The following is a 24854-nucleotide window of genomic DNA, read 5'->3' on the forward strand; positions in this document are numbered from 1 at the left end:
GTGTACCTGAGGAATACACTGAACCTCTGGCTCCCCGGGTGCCGATCAATGGCAGCCCACTGCTCCCTATATACAGGGATGGGTCAAATGCAGTAGTCAAATTTCATGGATGTGAAAAAAATGTATTTGACAATAAAAATGGTTTCTTCTTCTTAAGCAGTTCAGTTGGAAGTATCTGCACCTCATTGTAGTTGATATGTATACTTGGGTGTCATCAGCATAGCAGTGGAGAGATAAGATGCATTTGTGGTAGTAGTATCGCTGATTTGATTTTAAAGTACATTCCAAAAATATGTTCGTAGGTGGGAAGCCAGTGAGGGATCCTTGTGATCAGGTGTTGGTGACCCGTATAGGTTCACCAACCAAGGTTGTCGTGGCACCTACAGGGTTGGATGTGTGAACCTCTTGCTCGTATCATCTTCCATGTAGCTCTGGCGGGAGTAAAGACACTGCTGACACTAGATGCCCTGGAGGCAGCACTAGTCCTTCCTCATGTCAAATGTGTCTTGGGTTTCTTTTATATCTTACTTCATGTCTTTATTTCGTATGTAAAGCACTTTGAATTGCTTTGTCGCTGAAAGATGCTCCACAAATAATCTTGACTTGCCTTTTTTCTTTTCTATGAAACCATTTGTATCTGGCACCTTTTGACAGGATGGTAGTTTTGAATTTGTTTTAGTAAATGACGAGTAAATTAAGTAGGAGTGGGTGATATGGACAAAATCAATATGGAGTCCTTATTTTAAGATCATGTGCCTCATAATAGGTAAATAAAGGTATTCCTAAAGCTCCTTCAAATGTCATGTGTTTGATCCTTCTTTTGCCAGAATTTGAAAGACATTCTTAGTTATAGTCATCAATATCCAAAATTCTATTTGCATACTGGTCACTATAGTTTTGGTCCTCTTGAGACTGAGGGCAGGATTTTGTGATGATGCCATCTGGAGTCCTCTGTGGACGCTTCACCTCATTTGGGGCGAGGCTTTCCTTCAGCGAGAATAACGTCCTCTGAGGCCCACATGAAGGCTGCATCCTTGGAAGGAGACAGTCCCTGAAATGGGAGCCAGATTGCTGCTTCACATTATAGTGGCCTTTAAATAATGAATAAGTCATTCAAGCTTGATGGATCCACCATACCTACAATCTTACGGCCAAATGGAAGCATAAATGGGGATCCAGGTGGTAAATGCATATTGAATGAAGTATGCACCTTTCACTTTTCATTATTAAACGGTGTGGTTGAATTATTTTTGAATGAAGGAACTGGTTGTCCTATTTTTTAGATGTGTACTGAAATTGACTTTGTGAATTTCTACCCTGGAGATCAAGTCTTCTTGATTGGTCTCGATCTAAATATTTCACTGTATCAATTAATGTTCTTTTAATTATTCTTTGAATTGTATTGTTTGCATTTATTGTATTATTCATACATTAACTGTTAAATGTAATTTGATTAATTTTGTATTGACAAATCTGATGAACAGCTAATTTGATGAGGCTACTCTTTTATTTTTTATATGTTCAATACGTTAATTGCCTCCCACCCCCACCCTTCTAGTGTCGATATGAATACTGATTTTAGATGTTCTCTAACAATTCGCAAAGCTGGAGGGGAGAAGCAATCATCATTTATGTCATTATTATTATTATTATAATTGTCATTGGTGTTTCGGTTGTAATTATAGTAGGCTTAAATGTAATCATGATCAACATTAGCACAACAAACACAGTTGCAAACTACTCGCAAATTCAATAAAAGAGAAAGAACAATAAATACATAGAGGAATCATTGAATACGCACTTAATAATTAAGCCTGGGGCTGACACAGAATCCGGAGCATTGTTGCAGTAAAATGACAGGAGAGTGTGTGGTTTGATGGGATTGGTGGATTGGTGGGTTTTGATGGGATTGGTGGATTGGTGGGTTTTGATGGGATTGGTGGATTGGTGGGTTTTGATGGGATTGGTGGATTGGTGGATTTTGATGGGATTGGTGGATTGGTGGGTTTTGATGGGATTGGTGGAGTGGTGGGTTTTGATGGGATTGGTGGAGTGGGGTGCTGGAGAGAGGGGAGGGCCAGGCGAGCTACCGCTGTTGCGACGTCACTCAGACCGCTGACTGACTGAGCTCCGGCTTCAGCCTCAATCTGCGGCCAGCAGCAGCAGCAGCAGCAGCAGCAGCAGCGGCGGTGGGGAGGAGAGCAACGTTTGATCCACTACTTTGTTTCCTCCTGTGGCTTCCTTCACTCGGGCAGGGAGAACAAAAGACGGACAACTGCATGATTAGAGGCGCCAGCTCTCCTTCATCTCGACTGCAAGCCAGGCTAGCTTGATGCTCCGTTCAGCCTGCTAGCCTTTGTGGCAGGGCTGTCCATGCATCCGAGGAGCCCCTCAGCAACCCCGGGCTGGGAGAAGCCTCGGCTTGTTTTTGCCTTGACAGTCTGCAAAAAAAATTAAAAATTAAAAAAAAATTCTCTGAGTGGGCAGACAGCAGCATCTCTGTCAGCTTCATTGCGCAACCAGAAAGCGGGTTTCCAGTGAGGAGCATCCCCGCCTGGGCACGGTCACACGGCGTCGCCTGTCTGCAACCTCCAGCTTGACAGGACCAAGAGGCGATTGATGACTAATATTCCTTTAAGATAGGCTACAATGTTGCGCACCGCGGCCAACGTGTTGGCAACAGGATTGCTCTTCTTGGGATTGTTGCACAGTTTGGAAGTATTCGCTCCGACGCGGGCTATTGATGGTAAGCGGGGCTGACTTAAAGATAACCACAATGTTGTGTACAATACTTAAGAAAAAAGCCAATAGCCTGTAAGTGTGTGCATGCCGATTGTCACAGGATTGAATGTGTTTTGTGTCTGCATGCGAGACGAGTAGACTGTGCCCTGAAGGAACCGCTGCTCGGCAGAGTGAAGCAACGTGGAGCGGTTGAAACCGAGGCGAGACAATTAAAAGCGGTCTTTTGTTTCTGTCTCCAAGTGCCACATGTGAACATTGCAATGTCACAGCTGCGAACGCACATTCCCGCCTGTCCCTCCGCTGTATACGAGCGCTCTCACACATTCACGCTGACATTCAGTGATGAGAATCGTAGCATAGGCCCCAGTACCTGCTTAATTAAAGCACTTGTTTACAGATCGATGCGTTCATATTCTTTTTTTTTTTTTTTTTTTTTTTAAAGCAGCAGCAATCAGATGCGTTACTTTTAATTGCTCCAGTGGCAGAGAGGCAAATACATGTCATGTGTGTTTTATGAAAGTCAGCTTTCTGAGCTGTAGTGTACATCATGTGTCTGTGTTTTTAAGTTGGTTCACGTTCAACAGAGCTCACTGAGCGGTGTGATGATGTGATGACAGCAGTCGTGCTATTCCTCAACAGAACAACACTGTGATGTTTACGTCTATATATATATTTATATTTATATATATATATATATATTTATATTTATATTTATATATATATATATATATATTTATATTTATATATATTTATATATATATATTTATATTTATATATATTTATATATATATATTTATATTTATATATATTTCTGGGGAAGTCAAAAGGGGCTCTGTGGTTTTGATCTCTTGTTGGAAAGTGTATGTGACTGACTGCTGCTTTATTGGATCAACTGAATGATGCTTAATTGGAACAATACACCCATCTATGGGGATTTCATGCAAGTAAGTTTCCTCTATAAGCTCAGATGTTTAGTGCTGCCAGCACTGCGTCATTGTTGTGTGATTGTTCTGTTTATCACCTCATGGGCTACACCCCCCCCCCCCCCCCCTGCAGTCAGATAGTGAACCTTTCAAAACAGCTCCCCCCTACGACCCCGTGAACACATACCACCACAGACTGGAGCCACTTCTCACAGTCCAACTCACGCGCTCCTCTGTTTGGTAAGAAAGGAAAAGGGCGTTATCAAAGGGGGGTTGGTGCAGACACATTTGTTAAATTCTTTGCAGGTGAAAAGGGAATGTGGGTTTATTTTTCTTTGCAGCGAGATAATGCTTCTCATTCATCTTGGGAATGTCTGACCTGTGAATGAATGCGAAGAATATTTTTCGACGACTTTTACTGCGAGGAAAAAAAAATGCCTCCAATAAGGAGCACTAGCTGCTGTAAAGATAATCAGGGTTCTAAATTTGACATTTCATTAGATTCAGTAGGACTCTAACATGCATGACTGATTTAAACCACAAGCTGCATTTTGTGAGATTCATCGTGGAGCCATAAAGGCTTCCCTCTGCCTTTGAAGTCATCTCATTGCACTTGGCAATCCAGTGCTGTGAGGTTCTTAGGGTGCAAAATCCATATAAATTACCACCTTGGAGATAGACTCGGATAGCCTGCAATCACCTGTAGTTTCTCCCTCCTCTTAAGTCTACAGCAACTGCTTCAAAGCAAACAGTTTGTGCCTTGACATATACTGTTATTGTTTCAGTGAAGTTTTCCTCCCTCTTAGTCTTTAATGCCTTGATTTGATGAGTCAGCCTTGTGCAGTTTACCAGAAGACATCACCAAACCTTAGCTTCACTTGTAAACCCAGTGGGACGCAGAGGCTGCTGTGCTTGTCAGAGCGTCTTGAGGAAACAAACTGAAATTTAGATTAATCAGTGAGACTGAATGCGAAACTTACTCAATTCCTTGGATTTTATTGGGTGCCATGCCTGTAATTGTAACATTTTGAAGCCAAACTCACCAGACCTCAGCCAATATGTCCCTTGTTGTGTAGGAAATTAGACTGCATGTACTCCCCTTCAAACACAGCTAAATTACTTAAGCCCTGTTTGATTGCCCCTTTAATTGTTCAGACCCTTTGAACCACATATGTTCCCAGTAAAGTTTTTTTTCAGACTTGCCTTTTTCCATTTTCTATAGACCTCTAAAGATTTTCTCTCTCTGTCTCTGCACTGGAGCCAGAGCAAAGACCCTGGGCCACCAACAAACCCTGAGTTTAATTGGTTCTACACTGCTCTTTGTTTCCCAGAGGAGACCTCCACGAACAGTCTCAGATTGTTCAGTAGGCGCTGCTAATTGGGGGCCCTGGTGGAAAACGGCCCTAATGAAAGCATTTGCAGCGTTTCCCTTCATGAAAGTGCTGTAACGTCACTACAAAACAAGATCACTCGTCCTCAGAAATGGACAGTGCTGTCCTTCAAGGCTTTAAGTGATGTTTCCTCAGAAAATTTAATTTTTCTCATTCAGACAATCATTTAAATGTGTGTGTTTTTTTTTTTAAGTGAGCCATCTCTGTCTGAAATGCCTGGCTCCTTGTGTTTCCTTAATTTCCCTACCTTAAATGTTAATCTTATTCATTAACTACAGGCTCCTTTTTTCTTAATTAACTTACCATGTAGTGCTTCTGCTGGCGCTTTCCCCCTGTGGACGTCTCTGCAGTAGCATTTGGTGGAGGCCTTAGCACTGGCCCAGCATTTGGCTGTTATTGGGGTAATACTGCTATCACAGCGACATCCACATGGCCGAAAGGTTACCACTTTATTGTTTACTGACAACGGAGGGCAATATGGAAAACAGTACATTTGTTAGGTCCTTGTCACTGTTGACCTGAGTTAAAAGCAGTTAATGCAAATAAGTTTATTTAATGACACACTGAAAACCACTGCATAACTGAGCAGATATAAAATCCAGTACTTTGGTCAGCAGCTTTTCCTGGGGAAAATAACTCTGAGGCTATAAGTAAAGTCCAGTCACATTATTACACCGATGGTTTATGTGGCTGAATAGTAATAATGAAATTCTGTAGCCATAGATTTCCAACTGGCACACAAATGACTGCGTCCCACCTGATGTGAAATCTTAGTGCCTTGAAGGGTTTATTTGTAATGATCTTTGAATACTCAAAGCATTGGTAAGTGCTCCTCTTATTCCTTTTTTTATTCACTTTCTCGTCGAGAGATCTGTTTAATATGTAGCCTGCCAAAAAAAATTTATCTTAGCATAAAGACCAGAAACAGCCTGAAGTTATCAAAATGCACCTTCCGGCACCTCTAAAGCGATCCGAGGAGAATACAGGAAGTCACTGCTCACAGCCTGAGAATAATCCCACACAGAACCCAGAGTCAATCCACACATTTATGTTTGACACTTTGGTTTTTGTACAGACTAAACAATGATATAACATGTTAATCAGTGAAGAGATGCTTTATGCTAAGCTAAGCTAACTGTCTCCTGGATCCAGGTGTCTATCTTAAAGGTATAGATCTTAAAGAGAACTTTAAGAAAGTAAAGTCCCAACATTTTTTCAAAATGCGCTGTTCATCTTCTTTTTTATAATTGCCGAAAAACACTGCTGAAGTCTTTCAAATCTGACGTGTATTATAGCTAAAGTGCTCTGGCTGCATGTTGCCAGGCTTTGTCAGAACAGCCCTATAACCCACTCTAGAGTAGTGAGCCACTGACTGAGATACACTATCTAGTATAGATGGAGCTAATTTAGGGTTGGAGATAGAACACGGTCTAAGGAAGCCCTCTGAAAGAACATGAGCAGAAACCTCATGAACGTGTATATTCACTACATTAGCCAGCAACGTCAGACATTGCAGAAATCAATACATGAAGGCAAGGACAGGGGGGAAAATCACTCATGCAGGCTCAGAGAAATGCTAAGCCCTGAATACCTGCCAGGAGGCTTTGATTTAGCTAAGACCAAATGCTGAGGTGGAGGCTGTATTGGCTGGAAAACCTGTCTTACTTAGTGGTTATTCTCTCTCTTGGGACAAAACGACAGAAATCCATCCTGCATGATACCTTTAGGTTTAACGTTACATATTTAACACCAAGGAAGAGATGCCATTTTTCTTTCTGCATTGTGAAGACTAGAAATAACTGTATCAAAGAGTAATGCAGAATACTTCTAATGAGAATAGAAAAGGAGAGATTACCATTTATGTGCAGTTTTTGCAACTTCCCACCTGCAAACACTCATAATTGTATTTGACAGGCCACATGGCCAAGCCCGGGATTGAACGCCCATCCCCGCGGGGCCGGGTTCACCCCTGCGTCCTCTGGTTGCACCACATTTTTTAAATTCAGTTATTATATCTGTCTTTGTGGCACAGTGTGGGGAAACACTAATGATAGCTTTCCATTCTCAGCTGTTCGAAAATGTTTTGTTAAAAAAAAGAATTGGGTCACGACTTTATTTGACTGTGGAAATGTTGTCTAGCTTTAATAATAACTACAAAAAATATATATTTACCTTCTTCAGGTTTGTGCTTTCTAGTGAGCAGATGACATTTTTTTATTGTTTACCAACAACAACCAGTTGACACGCTCACACTAATGTGCAAGTTTCAGCTTTTAACCGGCAATAACCGATGTGCTTTTGCGGCTTGGGGCAGCAGAAACCAGCTGTGAATACGAAACCAACAGATTGCCTGTCAAACCGTTGCCTGCAGGGGCACCTGGTTATGTTTCAAAATTGGGGAGCAAACTTGGACATTTTGCGGGGTTGTCTAAAAAAAACAAAAGTAATTTAAGACAAATTTTGTGTATTTCTATACCACCTTAACTCTTGGATAAACCTTTCACTCCAATCCCAATCATCAGGGCAATGCAAAATATGAATTGCCACATTACACTTAAAAGAGTCGAATCTTTGACTACCGTATATATTATATCCCTAAAGTAACTATTCTATATTAAAGAATCAGAAACTCGTGTTCACCCTTAATGCTGAGGCCAGGCAGTGTCGGGGTCAAGTTGCATGATTTGTGTTGAGCCGCATACATGGGATTAACTCGGTGTAGGGCTGGGCGATAAATCGATTTAATCGATTAATTCGAATGTGTGCTTTAAGGCGATGTGTTTTATTGAAAATCGAGAAAATCGCCCCCACCCCTTTTTCCCGTAGTAGAGTGCGCGCGCATTGTTTACAAACTAAAACAATGGCGGCCAGCAGCTTCACTGCTGCCGCCGCCACCTCACAAAAACAACCCAGCATTTTGGAGACATTCACCAACTGTACTCCGCATGAGAAGAAGAGTGCCCGGTGGAAAGCCATCACGGATGCAGTCGCGATGTATATCGCAAAAGATATGGTGCCCATATACACCGTGGAAAAGCCGGGGTTTATTCACCGTCTCAAAGCTTTGGACCCCAGGTACGTGCTACCAAGCCGTAAACATTTTTCTGACGTTGCCTTGCCTCGGCTGTACAATAGTACACGCCAAAGGATCTCTGCGGAGCTGGAGGGGATGTCATTCTACTCCGCAACAACTGACCTGTGGTCCAGCAGGTTGACCCAGACACCGATCCACTTGACTGGTGGAAGCGTCACCAACTTAACTTTCCAAGGCTAAGTACTTTAGCAAAGAAATACCTCTCTGTGCCAGCTACAAGTGCCCCCTCTGAGAGGCTTTTCAGTGTGTGGGGGGGGGCATTGTTACATGCCACCGTGCATGCCTGAAGCCAGAGGTAGTAGACAGGCTTGTCTTCCTGGCAAAAAATATTTAGAAAAAACATGCACTACTGTTTAATACTGTTGGTTATGTTGTGAATGCACTTGATTTTGTTTACATGCACTTATTTACTGTGCAAAATATGTTATGTTGATGTTAGATCAGATGTTGCACTTTTGAAAATGTGAATGTTAAAGGGTCATATACATTTTATTTCATGCTGTGTTTGTATCAGTGTATTCAGTTAGAAAAGCTTACTGTAAAAAGTTACATTTGCACAGTTGTTTACAATGGAAGGCTACTATTTAATGCCATTTAATGTTATGTTTAATTTAATTTTATATTTAAATGATTCAGGCAAACAAAAGAGTGACCAAATACTTTTTGTATACTACAGGCACCTTTCTACAATGTTCAGGTTTTGTTTGCACTTTATTTTTATCAACCTACTTGGGAAAATCATCACAAAATAAAAGAAAAAATTGTTTTCAACAGCTTCTGTCATCTGCAAAAAATTTTGGGGGAAAAAAATCGATTTAAATCGTGAATCGGATTTTTTGTAAAAAAATCGGAGATTTTTTTTTTAGGCCATATCGCCCAGCCCTAACTCGGTGTCGGTGACACAGTGACAATATATATCCTCCATGCACAATGGAGGATATATATTGCTCATTGTTGCTGCATTAGATTGAACCTGTCGATTCAAATAATTGTTGAACATGAAAAATCCCAAGCGTCATTTTACTTTCCTGTTGCAAATAACGTTGATTTTCCATCCCAGCTCCAGATATAAATCGTCTTTTGTTTTTGTTCATAAAATGTTTCCAACCTCGGTTCCTCCACCAGATAAAATACAGTCTATTTTCAGCATCAGCCCACACAACAAATACATTCATTCACATCCAATTAAGCCATTGCTACCGACAAAAGTGTGTCAGAGCAGACTCGCACCTATTGTAGATTACGTATGAATTCATCCCCACATCTGACATTCTCAGATACGTTACACTTGCAAACAATGCATTTTTAATGACACACACGCTCAGCATCAAGGTCACTGTTCATGCAACCGTGTTTTAGATTCATTCCCAAACTTCTAATCCTAAACACAAAGTCCCCGACCACAACCTTGACCTAAACCTAATTGTAACACTAATCCCTCAAGCAGGCATTCATCCTTCACTTAGTGGCTGAAATCTCCTCACATGAACCCACAGTCATTATTTCGGCCTTCCGCCTGAGCAAAAACACAGCATGGGTGAGATATTGTTTGTGGTGAATACTTGCCAAACATTTTAAAGTTTATTGCAACCAACTGCCAACACAATTACCAGTACATAGCCCCTCTGAAAACAACGAAATTGGTAGAAAACCCCCGTTTCTGTACAGATTTAGCAAACAAGATTTATATTTGTCAATTAGTGAGCTTTAGAGGTGCTGGTAGGCAGATTGTGTTTGGCCAGAGCCATGCTAGCTGTTTCTTCCTGTTTTCCAGTCTTTATGCTAAGCTAAGCTAACCCGCTGCGGATGAGAGTGCTATCGATCTTCTCATCTTTCACTCTGCCAGGAAGTGAAACGTTCAAAAAAACTCTTTGACTGAAAGTCTTCAGCAGCGCTCAGGTTGCTTTAGCACATGCGTAGGGAATGTGAGAGAACGTTCCAGAGAATCACTTCTCCTTCCAACCAGCTCCTGCGTCACACTTGAAACTTGTACCGGTCTTATGAAAAGGCACCAGAGAATTTCACATCTTCTTTAACATGTTCCCCTCAGCTGCATACGAAGTAGGCTTAATTGTCATTTTTCTCCCTGTGCAGCTATACGTTCAGCGGGTGCTCTGGCAGTGGTGGGGCAAAGGGATTTGTCTAAACTGACCAACTTGATAATGGCGGATCACACCTACTGGTTATCTGCTTCGTCCCCAACTCTCCTGCTGAATTTGGTAAATCCTTAGGTGGAAGTGAAGGAGGTCGTAGCCCCCTCCCTCAGAGCCGCCACACTCCCTCTATACAAATAGCAGTCGTGGTTGATTACCACTCTGGGGCCCGAGACTTGGTGAAATCTCAGCCAGACATCCAAATAGCTCTTCATTAAATTCACATTTGATTACTCTGCTTGGCTTTAATAGGTTCTGCCTCTCGCTGCCACGGAGGCTCGTGTAGATTGACTGTGTTTGTGCTCAGATCTGACCGTCAAGATTCAAACAGTTACAGGCAGGACTGTGTTATCCTGCATGACGGAGCCCCATTTTACTTGGCAACTTTCACCAGACATGAGCACATTCCTGATGTTAATTCTAAGTGCAGGTACAACACACACTTACATAGACTTGCAAACACACAGACTGTCTTAGAAACACACAAAATATCTCATAAAAACATGATTGAGTGATACAGTCATCCAGAGGGTGAGCAGTCGAGCGGCTATGCACGCAGACAGAAACATCCCCAAACTTTAACTCTTGTTGCTATAATAATGGTGGCCGCTATGTAAATACAAATACGCTTTGCCGTCAATTCTCTGTGGTAATCATGTCGGAATTCTGTCTGAACTTTTGTTTAATTTGTTCACGGCCCGACTGCCTCAGCTCCTCCGAACTCGGCCGGAAAGGTTTATTTAAGAGGCACAGCTGGGGCCCCCTTTTCTCTGTTTTGTAAAATGTCAAATTGGAAAACTTTTTTTCCCCCTCCCTCATCTTTCTTCTCACTCTCCTGCATTACAAAATCCTGAAGCGTTGGTGCCTGGGCTGTGGAGGAGGATGACGAGGTGGCAGGCCACAGCCAAATAGGCCAATATAGACACTTCACTTGTTTCCTGGCCTTAGCAGGACCCCCTCAGGTCAGCCCAAAGGTCAGCAAAATAGTCCCCCCCCCCCCTCTGCTCTACATCAGTCTCTACCGATATGTCTTCCCTTTTGGCTCTGTTGTGGGAGCTTGCTCTCTGACTACTGGCCAAAAGTGTGTTTTGTTTTGTTTAAATCTAAAAAGAAAGTTAATCAGGGCTGTAGTGCTGCTGAACACGTAATATTAAAAACATTTCTCACTTGATAGTCTTCATGAACGGGTCCGAATTGTTTATTATTCATTTAAACCTGCAGCTTTTCTGATGTTTAATTGTTTTGCACTCTGTGAATAAATGTAGCTTTGAGTCGATGTTAAACTGGCTGTGTTGCAGTGGTATTCCAGTCTGTGGCCCTCTGAACAGATAGAAAGATTTGGCCAAGTGGGCCTCAATGTCGAGATTGATTACACACAATTCAGGTTGTTTATCCTGCCCTTATATAAACCTCCCTTGCCTAAATATTTGAAAAGATAATGAAGCTTTATCATGTCTCACGGTGAAGACTATTTGGGAGAGTGGAATCATCTTCTCCGCTCGAGTAAAAGTGTTTTATTATTGCGAGTACACGCTATCTTCAGTAGTCTAAACGACTACTTCCCTCAGCAGACATTGCAACAGTCCCTGAAAGCATCTTGGAAAAACTTCACGATGCATTTACTTTACCCAACACACCCACCTGGTGCTTTTGTTTGGCCTGCCATCTTTATTATTCTCAATAGTTTTTGATGAATCAGTGCCAGCTACAAAGGATGACCTCCTCACATCTGAGCGGATGTATCCTGAGGAGGTTTTTTCCTGTGTGTGTGTATAAAGGAAAGCAGCTGCTGTCGTGTAAAAGCATTAACTTGATGCATGCCCAATTAAAATGCCATGCCTGCGTTGCATTTCTCCACCTCTGTCTCTAACAGTTAGACTGACATATACAAGGTGTGCGTGTGAGTGACTTTGGTTCACAAAAGCACTGGGGAAACCCCGAGCCAGGTACTGTAGACTCCAGGGTTATGAAATGAGGCTTTAGTTACAGATCTTAACTAGAGATAATCTCAACTAAAGACAATCATCCATTGCACAGCATTCTGCAAAAGACTATTAGATTATCCTTTGCAGCCGTGCTAGCAGCATGACTCTATGGAGGGCAATGTCTGTCAGTCGGTTCATCCAACACTTTGGTGCAAATATCTCGACTATTTGACGAATTGCTACATACATTCATGGTTTCCAGTGGAAGCATCCGGGTGACTTTGATGATTCTCTGTCTTCTCCTCTAGCGCACCATGAAGGTGAGCTTTGTGGCGTTAAGTGAAATGTCTTGTCAACTATTGAATGGATTACCATGAAATGTTGTACAGACATTCATGTTCCCATCAGGATGAACTAATTGGATTGTAGTTGACTTGTCATCTAGCTCCATCATCAGGTTAATCAGGTTAATATTTTACTGCTTTGCTTTGTGTTTAGTGCTAATGAGCTAATGTTAGCATGCTAATACGCTTAACTTAGATGCTCAACATGATGTTAGCACTAAGCTCAAAGCACCGTTGTACCTATTTTCAGTGTCACAGAGCTGCTAGAATGGCTGCAGATTCTTTATCTTGTACTGGGACAGATTGATGAACAGGGTTTGCAAGTTCGCAGATACTTTAACTGATCTCTGACATTCTGCTTTGTGGTCTTCCTCTACTGTGAGCACCGGAAAAGGTACGGAACAGCAGCCATGGAGCTGGTGCAGATTGTTTTGCTCAAAGGCACTTGAACAGTGGAGGTCCAGTTGAAGGTGATACCTTAATGCGGCCGGCTTCGAAGAACGGATTCAAGCTCCCTTTCAGCACCACTGTTGACAGTACTTTAAGTCCACCTTCACCCCAACCGCTGTTGAGTGGTGCGTGATGAGGCGCTAGTCTCGATGTCTGCTGGAGCTTTGTAGTGCCCTGGCTGATCTCAGAGGGCAGGCCTCCAACTTATTTATAGCGCTGCTGTGGGTGTCAGAGGAAATGGGGGGGGGGGGGCAAGGCTTGTGTTTGCCTTAAAAGAGGACTCTTCCTCCCAACCAGGCTGAGCTCATCTTGGAGGACCATCAGACAGCGGCGGGGGCAGAGGCCAGTGGATTTGTAATCCGGCCCAAATGGCGATGACCCAAAGCATTTTCACTCAGCCACCACTTTGGTAAACACACAGGCAGTTCATTGATAGCATGTGTGACATTCCTCCATCCCATCTCAGGATCCCAGCCCAGCTCAGTCTGTTCTCAGATCTTCAGGCCTGCCTCCAGCTGTGAGAGCCCTGCCCCCCTTTGACGTTTAGACCCCCCCCCCACACCCCCCCACCTCTCCATTTGCTCTCATTAGCCGAGTTCACCCAGCTTGTTCTCTTATGTCATCCTGTGTGATATCCATCTGTTTATCATCTTTTTTTTCTGCTGCATCCTCTTCCACCCTCCATAATTTCCTTTTTATAACAAAAGACAAACCCGTTGAAATCTGACGTATTATGCACACAGTTCACAAAAACGTCAGACAGACATCTAAAGCCTTATTTATATATTTTTAGCGAGATAAATCCTGATTGAGTCGAGCACAGATTGACTTTAAAGTGGCATTAAAATGTTTGTCAACATCTGTTACCAGAGATGTGTTGTTGGTGTCCTGCTTGACATGCCATATAGGAATGAAAGTTTCAAGAACAATGGCCAAATTATCACAACACAAAAGTATGTCCACCAACCCAAAGCAATAACATCCATAAGATATGGATCTGCTTAGGAGCTTTGACCCAAAAGTAATCGTGCTGCTATACGAGGTTAACCTGACATTGTACTACAGTCATTGTTGGTGTGCGAGTATATACTTCCAAATTATTTGTTTGTATTTATTTGTTTAGAATATCTGGATAAATGTTCGCTGTAGGTCTGATTAAAAAGGAAACCACAAACGACTTCAATCATTCATCTTTTTTTCATAATCTGCCATTTCAGTTTTGAACCTGCATTACAGCCAATATTAAAGTCATTAAACGCAGGTGAGCCTTGTTTTCCAGCATGAATACATTTTCACTATCTATCGGTGTGTTTCCAGTCAGCCCCAAAAGTTGCTCATCATAAAGTTGATTATTAAATCTTTTAACAGATTATTAAGAAAAGCAGTAAAGCGAGATGCAACTGTTTGCCACCTCGACCACCAGTGTGCTTTGTGCCAAGAAAAATGGCCCGAAAAAGATTTGTCTTACTTCTGCCTAAATGATATAAAACAATATTCAACATAAATGCAACTATGCCTCCTGTATATTATTAGAAGTTGTGATTGGATGGCCCGAGGCTGACTCTGACCATCGTCTTTGTCTTTGCGTCTCTAACCCTCACAGCCAGCTGAGCCAGAGGTAACCCTTGTCGTTGCCTTCCTTCACCCTCCGCTACCTGACCTCCTGACCTACTTCCTATGGCCCCTTCTATGTTTCTGTCAGCAGCAGCCATTATCGGAACGCGAGTTAACAGCATGTCGAGTAAAAGCATATCTCAATAAACAATAGACAGACGCACGCAAAAAGCTGCCTGCTGTTGCTCGTGGTGACACCTCCAAAATAAACAAACAACTAAACACACACAGAAGAAGAAGGATGAGGAACAGAGAGGGAACACTTTAACACAAGCCTGGTTGCATTTCGTGAATAATTCAAGTCCTTGTGGTGCCCCTCTAGACACACACACACACACACACACACACACACACACACATGCACAAAACCCGCCCACCCACTCTCTCACACACACACACCGATCACAGCAGTACACAGAGGAGGATAAGTGGGGAGTGTGTGTGAATGTGTGCAGCAATATGTCAGGTTGAATTCATGGTATTTGGGTTGAGCTCCATTTCAAGATTACCTTCGCCGCTGGAGTCTGAGGCTAGCATTAAATGTAAATACAGTCATCCTGTTTATCCTGCTTGATCACATCATCCACCCCTATCAATGCCATGCTCCCCCCCCCCCCCGTCCCCCCCGTCCTATTCATCATGCTATATGCCTAAATAATCGAGAGAGTTACAATAACATCACCGTCTCCAATCTGTGCTTCATATTCTGACCCGAGTAGCTCAGAAAGTATCTCTACAGGGGAGACGTCGACGACGCCACACCTGATATTCAACGCGATGACAGAAATAAACGAAAGGGGAGTGCATATAAAAAGATGTTTCGAGAGGCACAGAGAGAGACAAGAGCTCAGATGATACGAAAATCAGTTCAATCACAGCCCGGTGATGAATATTTAAACACTGAAATATCCAGTGAATTCTTATTACACAGTTTGGGATCGCCCGTTGCTCTCTTTTAAATGTCAGCCGGGGAAATGTGAGTTTTGTTTTAATGAATTAATAGTTTTGGAAGAATGTTTTATGAAAGTAGCACTTAAGGAAAAATACTTAATTCGATTTGTTTTGTATTCGGTTGATGCTTTTGTCCTTTAGTGTCCCCGTCTGTTGCTATACACCCACAATATGACAAGATCCCGTGTGTGCTCAACACTGTTAACTCTACGTTACTGTGACATATGACCACATCGTACAATAAGGTCTCTGTTTGTTTATTAGTTCATTCGACATTTGAATTATTCCGTGCACAATAACTCTGGGGGTCATGGAAATAAAAGGAGAACAGGACAATATAAATGGCACAGTCTGAAGTAGCCAATCCATTCATCTTTGCTTTTCTCTACTTTTCAATGACGGCTCAACACCTGCTTACTGAAAGACCGTGATGAGGCTGAGGTCAGCTCTTATATTTTCAAATAGAGTTCGTAGAATCTCAAGTGCACAATATAATGTACTCATTTACATCCTGGACATTTCTTTTTCTTACTGTTGTTAAATTATTTTAGTTACACACTAAAATAGTTAAGTACATGTCTTTCATTTTTGCTTTGTGTTTCCCAATCCGCAGTAATCAACAGTGTATCAACCTCCACTCAGAGCTTCCCCTGAATTCCCCCGGGTGACTCAGCTTTGTCGCTTGTTCGTGTGTGTTGTCAGAGTGTTTATGTGTTGTTCTAAGAGGACTTGAGTTAGTGTGGGTTTGAAAGGTTAGAGAGTGAAGGGGAGATGGATGATAGGGGGGCAATTCACAGAACAAGATGTTCTTTTATATCCTCCAGACATGTTGCATCACTGTCAGTGGCCTGGGAACGCTGACCTGGATATTTAGGTGCAGCAGGTTTATGCAAAGCCTGCATGAGTGTGTGTGTGTGTGTGTGTGTGTGTGTGTTTTGGTGTATCTGTTTTCTAACCCCTCCAGCAAGTAGTTACTTTCCAGGACCTAATTAGGGCCAGTGAGGGCCACTATTGACTCTGAATCCAGCAGGCCCTGGTTGCTAATGAGACCTCAGGAATAGAATAGAATCACCGACACAAAAGGAGCTGTTTTTCTTCTTTTTTTTTCCAGAAACCTTTTAATTAATTCACTTTTTCCTTTGTCTCTTTTCAGCTCCAAAGACCTGCAGCCCAAAGCAGTTTGTCTGTAAAGACGGAGTGACTTGCATCTCTAAGGGCTGGCGCTGTGACCGGGAGAAGGACTGCCCAGATGGCTCTGACGAGGAGCCTGATGTTTGTGAGTCTTATAAAGACAGTACACTATATATATATATATATATATATATATATATATATATATATATATATATATCTTGTATTGACACTTATTATCTTCTTGTGTGTGGGATCCTGCTGCATATGACATTCACAGTGGCGTGAACTTTGGCTGACATTTAAACCATTCAGGGAAGATAATTGCATCCTTGAGAGGAAATGCTTTTCAGCTTACTGTATGCAGATCTATAAATGTATCATAAGCACTCATAGTCACGTGGGTTTTGGACACTTCTGTTTTATGTGGTCGATTTTTTTTTGCTCATTTAAGTCTATGAATTGTGTGTCAGTATGTGGGATTAAAGCTCTCAATGCTTATCTTCTCTGATATGAATACAGGAAAATCAAATATTGGCTGAACCTTTCGTTTTATTCATCTGAAAAAATACAAACGTAGAGTTGGTTGATGTGACATCTTCAACATCTCTGTGAAGATGCTCTTTTGGCAATGTGGGAATGATGTAGATTAATTTGACTTGAATATTATTCAACAGGTGCAGCCCTGATGTAAAACAACCCCAGAAATAGATCAAAAACCTGCTGTTCTGGCTTTTGAAAGACATTTGTTTTTCGGTATGCTGATATTTCACTGGAGCATTTGATCCCTCCACACACATTCTAAATGCAGTCTTCAGACTGAGCTTGTTGGCCTATTAGATTTATTTGGCAAACCACAGCCAGGCTGGAGAAAACAATGGGGTGTTTTATCAGCGAGTGAGAGAGGTCATTCTGCCTTTAAACAGTCCTGTCATGCCCAATTAGGGGATTTACAAAGTTTGTCTTTCATGATAGATGTGATTTCCTTCTGCATTCAGAGCCACAGAGGATGCAGTCATGAGACAAACTGAAAGTAGGACTGAAAAAAAAAGGCAAAAAAGCTGTCATTTCAAAGTCTTCATTAGAGTGGAGATGCTTTGAGAGGCTGAATCCCTGGGGAGGGCATGAAAGCAGCAGTGTCTTTTTTGTCAGCCTCTCCGACTGACATGCCTGTAGTTTTCAGAGGGTTTAGAGTGGGTAGGGGGCACAGTACTGTGTGTGTGTGTCTGTGTGTGTGTGTGTGTTAGGGGGGGTGTTTGGCTGGAAGAGAGTGAGGCCAGGGTGCTGTAGCTGCAGTCTAGACGCAGAGACTGTATGAGCGTAGGTCTGGAAGTCATTAGAGACTCGCCCAGAGCAATGGAGAAACCTGCTGTTTTTTCACAACCTGCTCTTTCTCCCCCTTCTCATCTGTGGGCCAGCCTCCTTCCATGTCTCTATCTGGGACAGGGACAACAGTATTCTGTCTTCTGCTCCCTCGAGCTTATGCCAAACTGCTTCAAAAACAACAGTTATAGGACCTATGCTGTACAGGGACCTGCCTTTTCACAGTGTCACGGTGGAAAACCCAAGAATGAGTCAGAGAGACAAAAATGCCAATCCTAATCTTAGCTTCCTGGAATTAAGGTGTTGTTTTGAGACTGTTATTAAAAAACGTGGCAGGTAAAAGTGCATAACACTTTTATCTTTTATCTGAAGTTTAAATAGTCTGTCAAGGGGCTATTCTTTGGAATTGTGACTTTCTTTTTTTATTGGATTGAAATTAAAGGATAAGTCTGTTGATATTCTGTATAGTTTAGTTTTTTCCAAGAAACCTCTTGAAAAGACCAAAAACAGTCAATAAATAGATCCTATTAACAAGTGTTGCCCATGTAGCCATAGACCTTTGTTGTGGTGACATATTACTTCATCACAAGGAACATGGGCGGTGTAGTTTATTTGATTCAGTCCCACATACACTGTCCCCAACAAACACACTATTTACTCTTGTTTAATGTTAAAAAATGTTATAAAAACATTTACCTCTCCATCATTCAATTCAGACCTTTGTAGCATGTCTAGCCTCTCTTGCCCATGTTTCCTGAGGATCTCTGCTATCAAATGATCAAAAATTAAAACAAAATGCTATTTGGAAAACAAAGCTTAAAAAAATGATGTCTGGTGCAGAGCAGATGTTGGGCGTGGAAGCTGTGGAGCACTGAATGAATATCAACCCACTTACAAATGGCTGGTTGATTTGCATTTTTGTAACTCATTAAATGTATACAGTATCTAGAAAAATAAACAGTAATCTACTTTTCTGAGCTGGAGAGACTGAAAATGGATTTAAATACCATATTGTCATAGGTTTTATGAGCATGTATTCCAAACTGTATGTACACCACCCATACACTGAGTAGTATTTTCAGTTTTATTGTTGTGATAAATGTGCTCTTTAGGTGCTTTTGCAGTTGCTTCTGGTTGAAAAGATGCATGAGAGGTTTATTTATTCACTCGTGTGGATGGGGCTTTGTCAGTGTGTTGGCTATTGCCAGTGAAGTCAGTCACTGTCCAGTGCAGCTGCTTTGCCCTGCTGTGTAACCCCCACAATGCTGTTCTTTGTGCCCTGGGGTGCTGGGTCAGACTGGCATAGAGGGATACTGAAAGAGTAAAACAAAAACAAGATGGTTGTTTGGGCATATGACCTTTTATACAGCGCTTTGATCTCCATTGCTAATCAATGAACAATTGAAAGACGGGAGATACATGTGAAGATTATTTGTCTGGAGAGCCCTCAGGTAAAGGGTGGAGGCTCTGGTAGAGCTGCCATCTCCTCAGGCCGTAGACTTTATTGGGGTCCTGAAATATTCCCACGTGTAGTGAGTGTGCCCTGGAAACACAGGAAGTGTGTTACGCTGAAATGATGTCCCCCTGGCCTGTAATAAGGGCAGTTTTACAGACAGTTCCCACCTAGGCTGCAATTAGTTCTTTAGGAGATGAGGAACTTTTGTAACAGCCACTTTCAGAGTGGGAAACACAATCATTCGTGATGTAATGTGCGTCTCGCTGGTTCCCATCAAAACAAATGAAAGACGGTCTTGAAAAGAAGCTTTCACATTTTGTACACTTGCTCAGAAGTTTGAGCCACAGCAGTTGTAATGAGATCGAACAGGGATTTATTGTTCGCTGTACATTTGTTCAGTGGTGTCATTTACCAAAATGTCAGTGTTTATACTGTTCCGATATAGAAGAAGTGATGTGTTTGATCCTGCTGCTGTCTCCTGAAAGCCACCAACATGACGAGGAAAACAACCTTTGCTGTTGTAGAAGTGTTGCCTTGCAGCACCTTGTCCCTAAAAGAACCTGATGCAGGTGTGAGAGCATGTGCACACAGTCTGCTCCCGTCCACACACACACACACACACACACACACACACACACACACACACACACACACACTTCATTTCTCTCACACACATTTTACAACATATTTTTGGTGTTTTCCCCCTTAATTTCAAAACCTCTGACTTTTGACAAGGATAGGAGTAAATGAAAACGAAGGTATCCTTCGTTTGACCACATATTTCCACCAGTGCAAACCCATGCAAGGGTCCCAATTTATTCCAGACAGAGTGTGTGCAACAGCAACAGTAAAGACAAATCGAGAAACTGCAGGAATGATCTATACATGTTTTATTTAAGGCTGCGGTGAGGCGGATGTGATCCACAAGCCACCAGTTGGCCATTTTTAGATGAGGACTTGAGGCTGGGGCATTAGAGAGGGCAAAGCTGGCCCCTTGAAGCAGAACAAGAGAGCCGGCCTGTGTTCAGCCAAGAAAAGCGTGTCAGGGGTTTAAATGTTAAAAAGACCATTATGTAATCTCAGCAGGGCTCTCTCAGAAGGGAGCGGGGTGGGACAGAGGGACCCTAGTGGGGGTGGGGGTAAGGGAGGACAGGGAGCATAGCTTAGAGCAGGGTTTATGATGTGGTGGAATGAGGGACATAAACAATAACAATATGATAATTGAAGCTCCCCCCCTGCAACTACAAGCTATAGACTCACAGATGCTGAACACCTGGCTATGCCTTGTGGCTGCTCTGTCTGTACGGCAAACTACCGTGTGTTTTATAAGTCGCGGTAATAAATGACTACATCCCGTATGCGAGGTTGCATTGTTGAATACACAGCCTGTCTTCTGCCGTGGATGTTTAACTTCGGTCTTCTCGGGTTTCTTGGCTTGAACAGCGACGGTTACTCTCGTCCTCCTTTCTGACCCTCTTGGGCCTTTCCTGTCATTTGCATGACAGACATTTGTCTTCTGATGCCCTACGTAACAAATGAAAATGGCTGTCGGAAGAGGGGCTTGATGCTTAATTTCTGATGAATAAAGCTTGTCTGGCTTTCTGGGTAAGAACTCTAAGCCAAAACAGTCATTGTGGGGCAGCAGCATTGCCCCCTCTCGGCTCTTTACGAGAAAAACTTGCACAATACTAATAGTTTTAAAGTTAATCCTCGGCCCACTGTGAGGAAATAAGAGGCGAATTAATCAAATAATGAGCCTTTTCAATCTGTGAAGTAGTCACTACGTAAGAACCTTATTCAGTCCGCAATAGATCTATTTTTCTTCTTTCATCTGTGTGTGTGTGTGTGTGAGACAACGGGAGAAAGAGAGACAAAAATAGTCTGTGTGTTAATTGAACTTTCATCTTCCCTTTTATGCACAAGCTTAAGGAAATAGGTGTGCACCAATGGATGATATAACTTCTTGAAACTCCCCCTTTGATTTCCTTTGGGTGTGTTTACTTCCTATTTCATAACCAATACTTACATCGGCTCAATCTATTTATTTGGTTGTGCCATCTGGTTGTGTTGTGCTGAATGAATATTGTAATTCACTTTGCTGATAGAACTGTTTGCTTCGTGGTTTCTGTGCCCTTAGGGGCAGCAGTGCTGCTGTGTTTGGAGAAGGCTCAGTTTGTTGTGCTTTCGAGAGCTGGATTTAGACCTTCCTGCTTTGCTTGTCGCCCTGCCAGCCACCCCAGAAGCCCCCCCAGGAAGCAATGAAAATATGGTGTTGATATCTTGGAAGGAATGGGATGAGCAGAGAGAGCCAGAGACCATCAAGTGCAGAGAGGGAACACCAGTCTGCCACCAGAGTGAACGCCAGAGATGCTTATAATAAAGAGCATTCATGCTGTCAGTTTGTATAAAAACATTGTTAAACTGAGGTGTGAACGCCTGGACAAAGGGAATTCATGTAGCTGTAAATAAACCCACTGTAGTAGTTGTAAAGGCCCTCACAGGTGTGGTTGGAGTGGCAGGTTAATGTGTTGTTTTCCACCTGCAGAGTGAAGTGTTTATGGCTGTCAGAAATAAACAGTGTTGTTACCAAAAAACAAATGTTGCCCTCTGTGCTCTGCGAGCTAGCTGTGGCTGTGCCTGCTCTTTTGCTGCCTGTGATCTTTTTCACAAGACTGTGTTGAGTAGCAAAATCAAAATAACACACTTCCATGGCAGCCCATAAGCCTCAATGGAGCTCTGGTGCTGTTGCGTCTTGTTTTTCTCGGTGTCCTAGTTGTTTGGGGTTTCGTTTCTTTGGCAGGGCAGACGGCGGATGGAGGTCAAGGGGGCGCCTCGGGGCTGCTTGGGCAAGATTCGGGTGCTCTGTCCAAGAAAATGTCATGTTCACAGGGAGGGCCAGCCGGTTTGTGGGGACATCAGTGAGACCCAGTATTAGTATTAAGAGGTGCTGGTGTGCAACACTATTTATTCAGGAGGTATATTTATGGATCAAAATGTTAAATTATTTAGCTATATGTGGATGGTTGACGTCTGTGAAAATGATTATTTGTAATCATCTTGCTTGTTAGCAGGATATGTAAGTGTATTTCTGCCATTGTTTATGCTGAGTTAGTAACCTTGTTGCTCTCTGGAGTTGGCCTGATTCTGGCCTACATGGAGTCCCTTTTATGTTTTAGCACTGGCAGTGTCTTGTTATTTCTTTGTGTGTTTGTTACTGGTTGACTAAGCATTGTGTTGACTTGCATATGGGGTGGAGGCATGAGCTAGTGAATGGAAAATCCCCACAGCCTGACGAGCTTTGGGCACAGGGACAGGTCTGATCCAGACCCAGATCCTGACTCCTTCTCAGTCAGCTGGACCTCCTTTCTACCACTGGAGAAGAAACACAGATAAAGACAGATTCCAAGCTGAATTATTCAGAAAAAAAACATTACTTATGAAAGAAAAAAGTCAAGAGTCGTGAAAGTATATACGGTCCTAGGCGAGCAAGGAAAGTGTGTCTTACAATATTAATCCTAAAACAGCACATAATTAGAAAGTGCCAGCTCCCCTTTCATCACTGTGACCCCGTGGCCCTTGCCATGCTGCCGGCTCCCCCCCTCCAGGTGACCGTGCTACAGCACAGATCAGGCTTAGCATGAGACGCTGCTTACAGCACCGCGGCTCAGCCTGCTTTGTAGGGGGGTCACAGCCGATTTGTGTGATCCGAACAATGGCCTTAGTTTTCTTGCCTCCCCCCTCTCCCTCTTTCGACACCCCTCTGCTCTCACTCCCTAGCACTGGAAAAGTGCACGTGATCTACTTCTATGTGTACCGGCTTAAATATTCCACTCGTGCAAGGTGTCTGCAGTCCATTACGCTGTCTTGTTTTGATGGATGCTCGGAGAAGAAAAGCTTTGTTTGGCTCTAATGGTGATTTGGCGGACTGCAGAAAAGTATCCATCAGGTTGATATTGAAGGTTGACGCTGTTTGCGTCTGGTTGTATATCCTCAAACAAATTAGTTGCAGCAGACAGGCCTATGGAAGAAGTGAATTCTGTCCTGGTATCTGCTTACGTCTTCATGACATCTGTAGCGGAGAGAAGTGAAGCCTTGGAACGATCTCGAGCTCTCCATAGGAAAAGAATAGTTAAATCTCCACCCTCGGTTTCACCCACTGCCTCTGACACAGGGATAGCCTGTATGGGTCGATGATGGGAACACCAGGAGGATTTTCCTTTTCCTCGGGCACTCTAATTGAGCTACAGAACAGAATAGTTGAAGCTGTACCAGCCAGCTTGTGTCGATCTTTCACTGAACCGTACAACAAGCTGTGTAGAGAAACCGAGCAAATAGAAACTTCTGAAAGAGAAAACGGTTTGGGCCTGCTAACCTGGCTCACTCACACTAGAGGAATGTTGAATAAAAGACCCTGTTTAATTCAAATTCGCAATGCCTTTTCCACCGCCGACCGCTGCCAGCTCGCTTAAGAATGAAGCCTTGTGGGGCTCTGTCCACTTCCTGTGGATGAGGCGTTCCACTCGGTCTTCTATGTCTACTCCCTCACTTTCTCTTTCTCTCTCTTTGTGTCTCACTCTGTTTCGTTTTCCGCACACTGCCCTCCCTCTTAAACACTTACTGTAAATGGGTCAACAGATGTTGGAAGAAAAATGACGGGAGGAGATGGAGAAGGAGAGCGAGTGAAGGCCAACAGTTTGACTTAGCACATGGGCTGAGAAAGATGAGCCCTTTAGAGGAGCGATCCGTTTTCAAAACAAAGTTCATGCATCAAAAAAAGAAAGAAAGGAAGACGTTCATGCATTTTGTTTGCATTTTCGCAACTTTTTAGTTATAAAAGAAAGAATTATGCTCATTTGCTTTCCTGCTGAGAGTTGGATGAGAATACCAATACCGCTTTCATTTCTATTCGCTAAACATGAAACTAGAGCTAGCAGGAGATCAGCTGAGTTTATCAGCATAAAGACTGGAAGCAGTGGAAAACAGCTAGCCTGGCTCTCTTTTCAAAGTTCAAAAATACACCTACTTACTGCTCTAAAGAAGACTAATTAACAGGTAATCATGTTGGTTGTTTGAACCATCAGCCATTGAGACGATTGGCCAATTTCAGGGACCTCGAGTCTTTCACTGCTAGGTTGCCAGGCAACTGGCCACCTTGAAAAGAGAAATAATCGTTTGTACATTTCTGCTTGTATATGAAATAAACACACAACATACAATGAGGTAATAGGGGAGCTTTAGAAGTACCGGTAAGCAGATTATTGAACCAGGGTGGCTGTGTGCTTTATTTGTGCTTATTGGGCCAAAATACGATCACTGTCTCGGCGGGTATACGGTTCATCAGTCATCTCACAGTCCGT

General features: G+C 42.7%; 1 protein-coding gene across 1 annotated transcript in view; it reads left to right on the forward strand.

The window, feature by feature from the left end:
- Positions 1 to 2197: 2197 nt before the first annotated feature.
- LOC306775035 (low-density lipoprotein receptor-related protein 1-like) overlaps positions 2198 to 24854 on the forward strand; it is an 83273-nt gene continuing 60616 nt past the window's right edge. The window contains exons 1-2 of the mRNA XM_079265244.1: positions 2198 to 2746; positions 16741 to 16863. Coding sequence (XP_079121370.1) covers positions 2650 to 2746; positions 16741 to 16863 — 220 coding nt within the window. The 5' untranslated portion in view covers positions 2198 to 2649. The remainder of the gene's footprint in view (positions 2747 to 16740; positions 16864 to 24854) is intronic.

The sequence above is a fragment of the Melanostigma gelatinosum genome (genome assembly GCF_949748355.1).
Source record: "Melanostigma gelatinosum genome assembly, chromosome: 3".
Taxonomy (NCBI): domain Eukaryota; kingdom Metazoa; phylum Chordata; class Actinopteri; order Perciformes; family Zoarcidae; genus Melanostigma; species Melanostigma gelatinosum.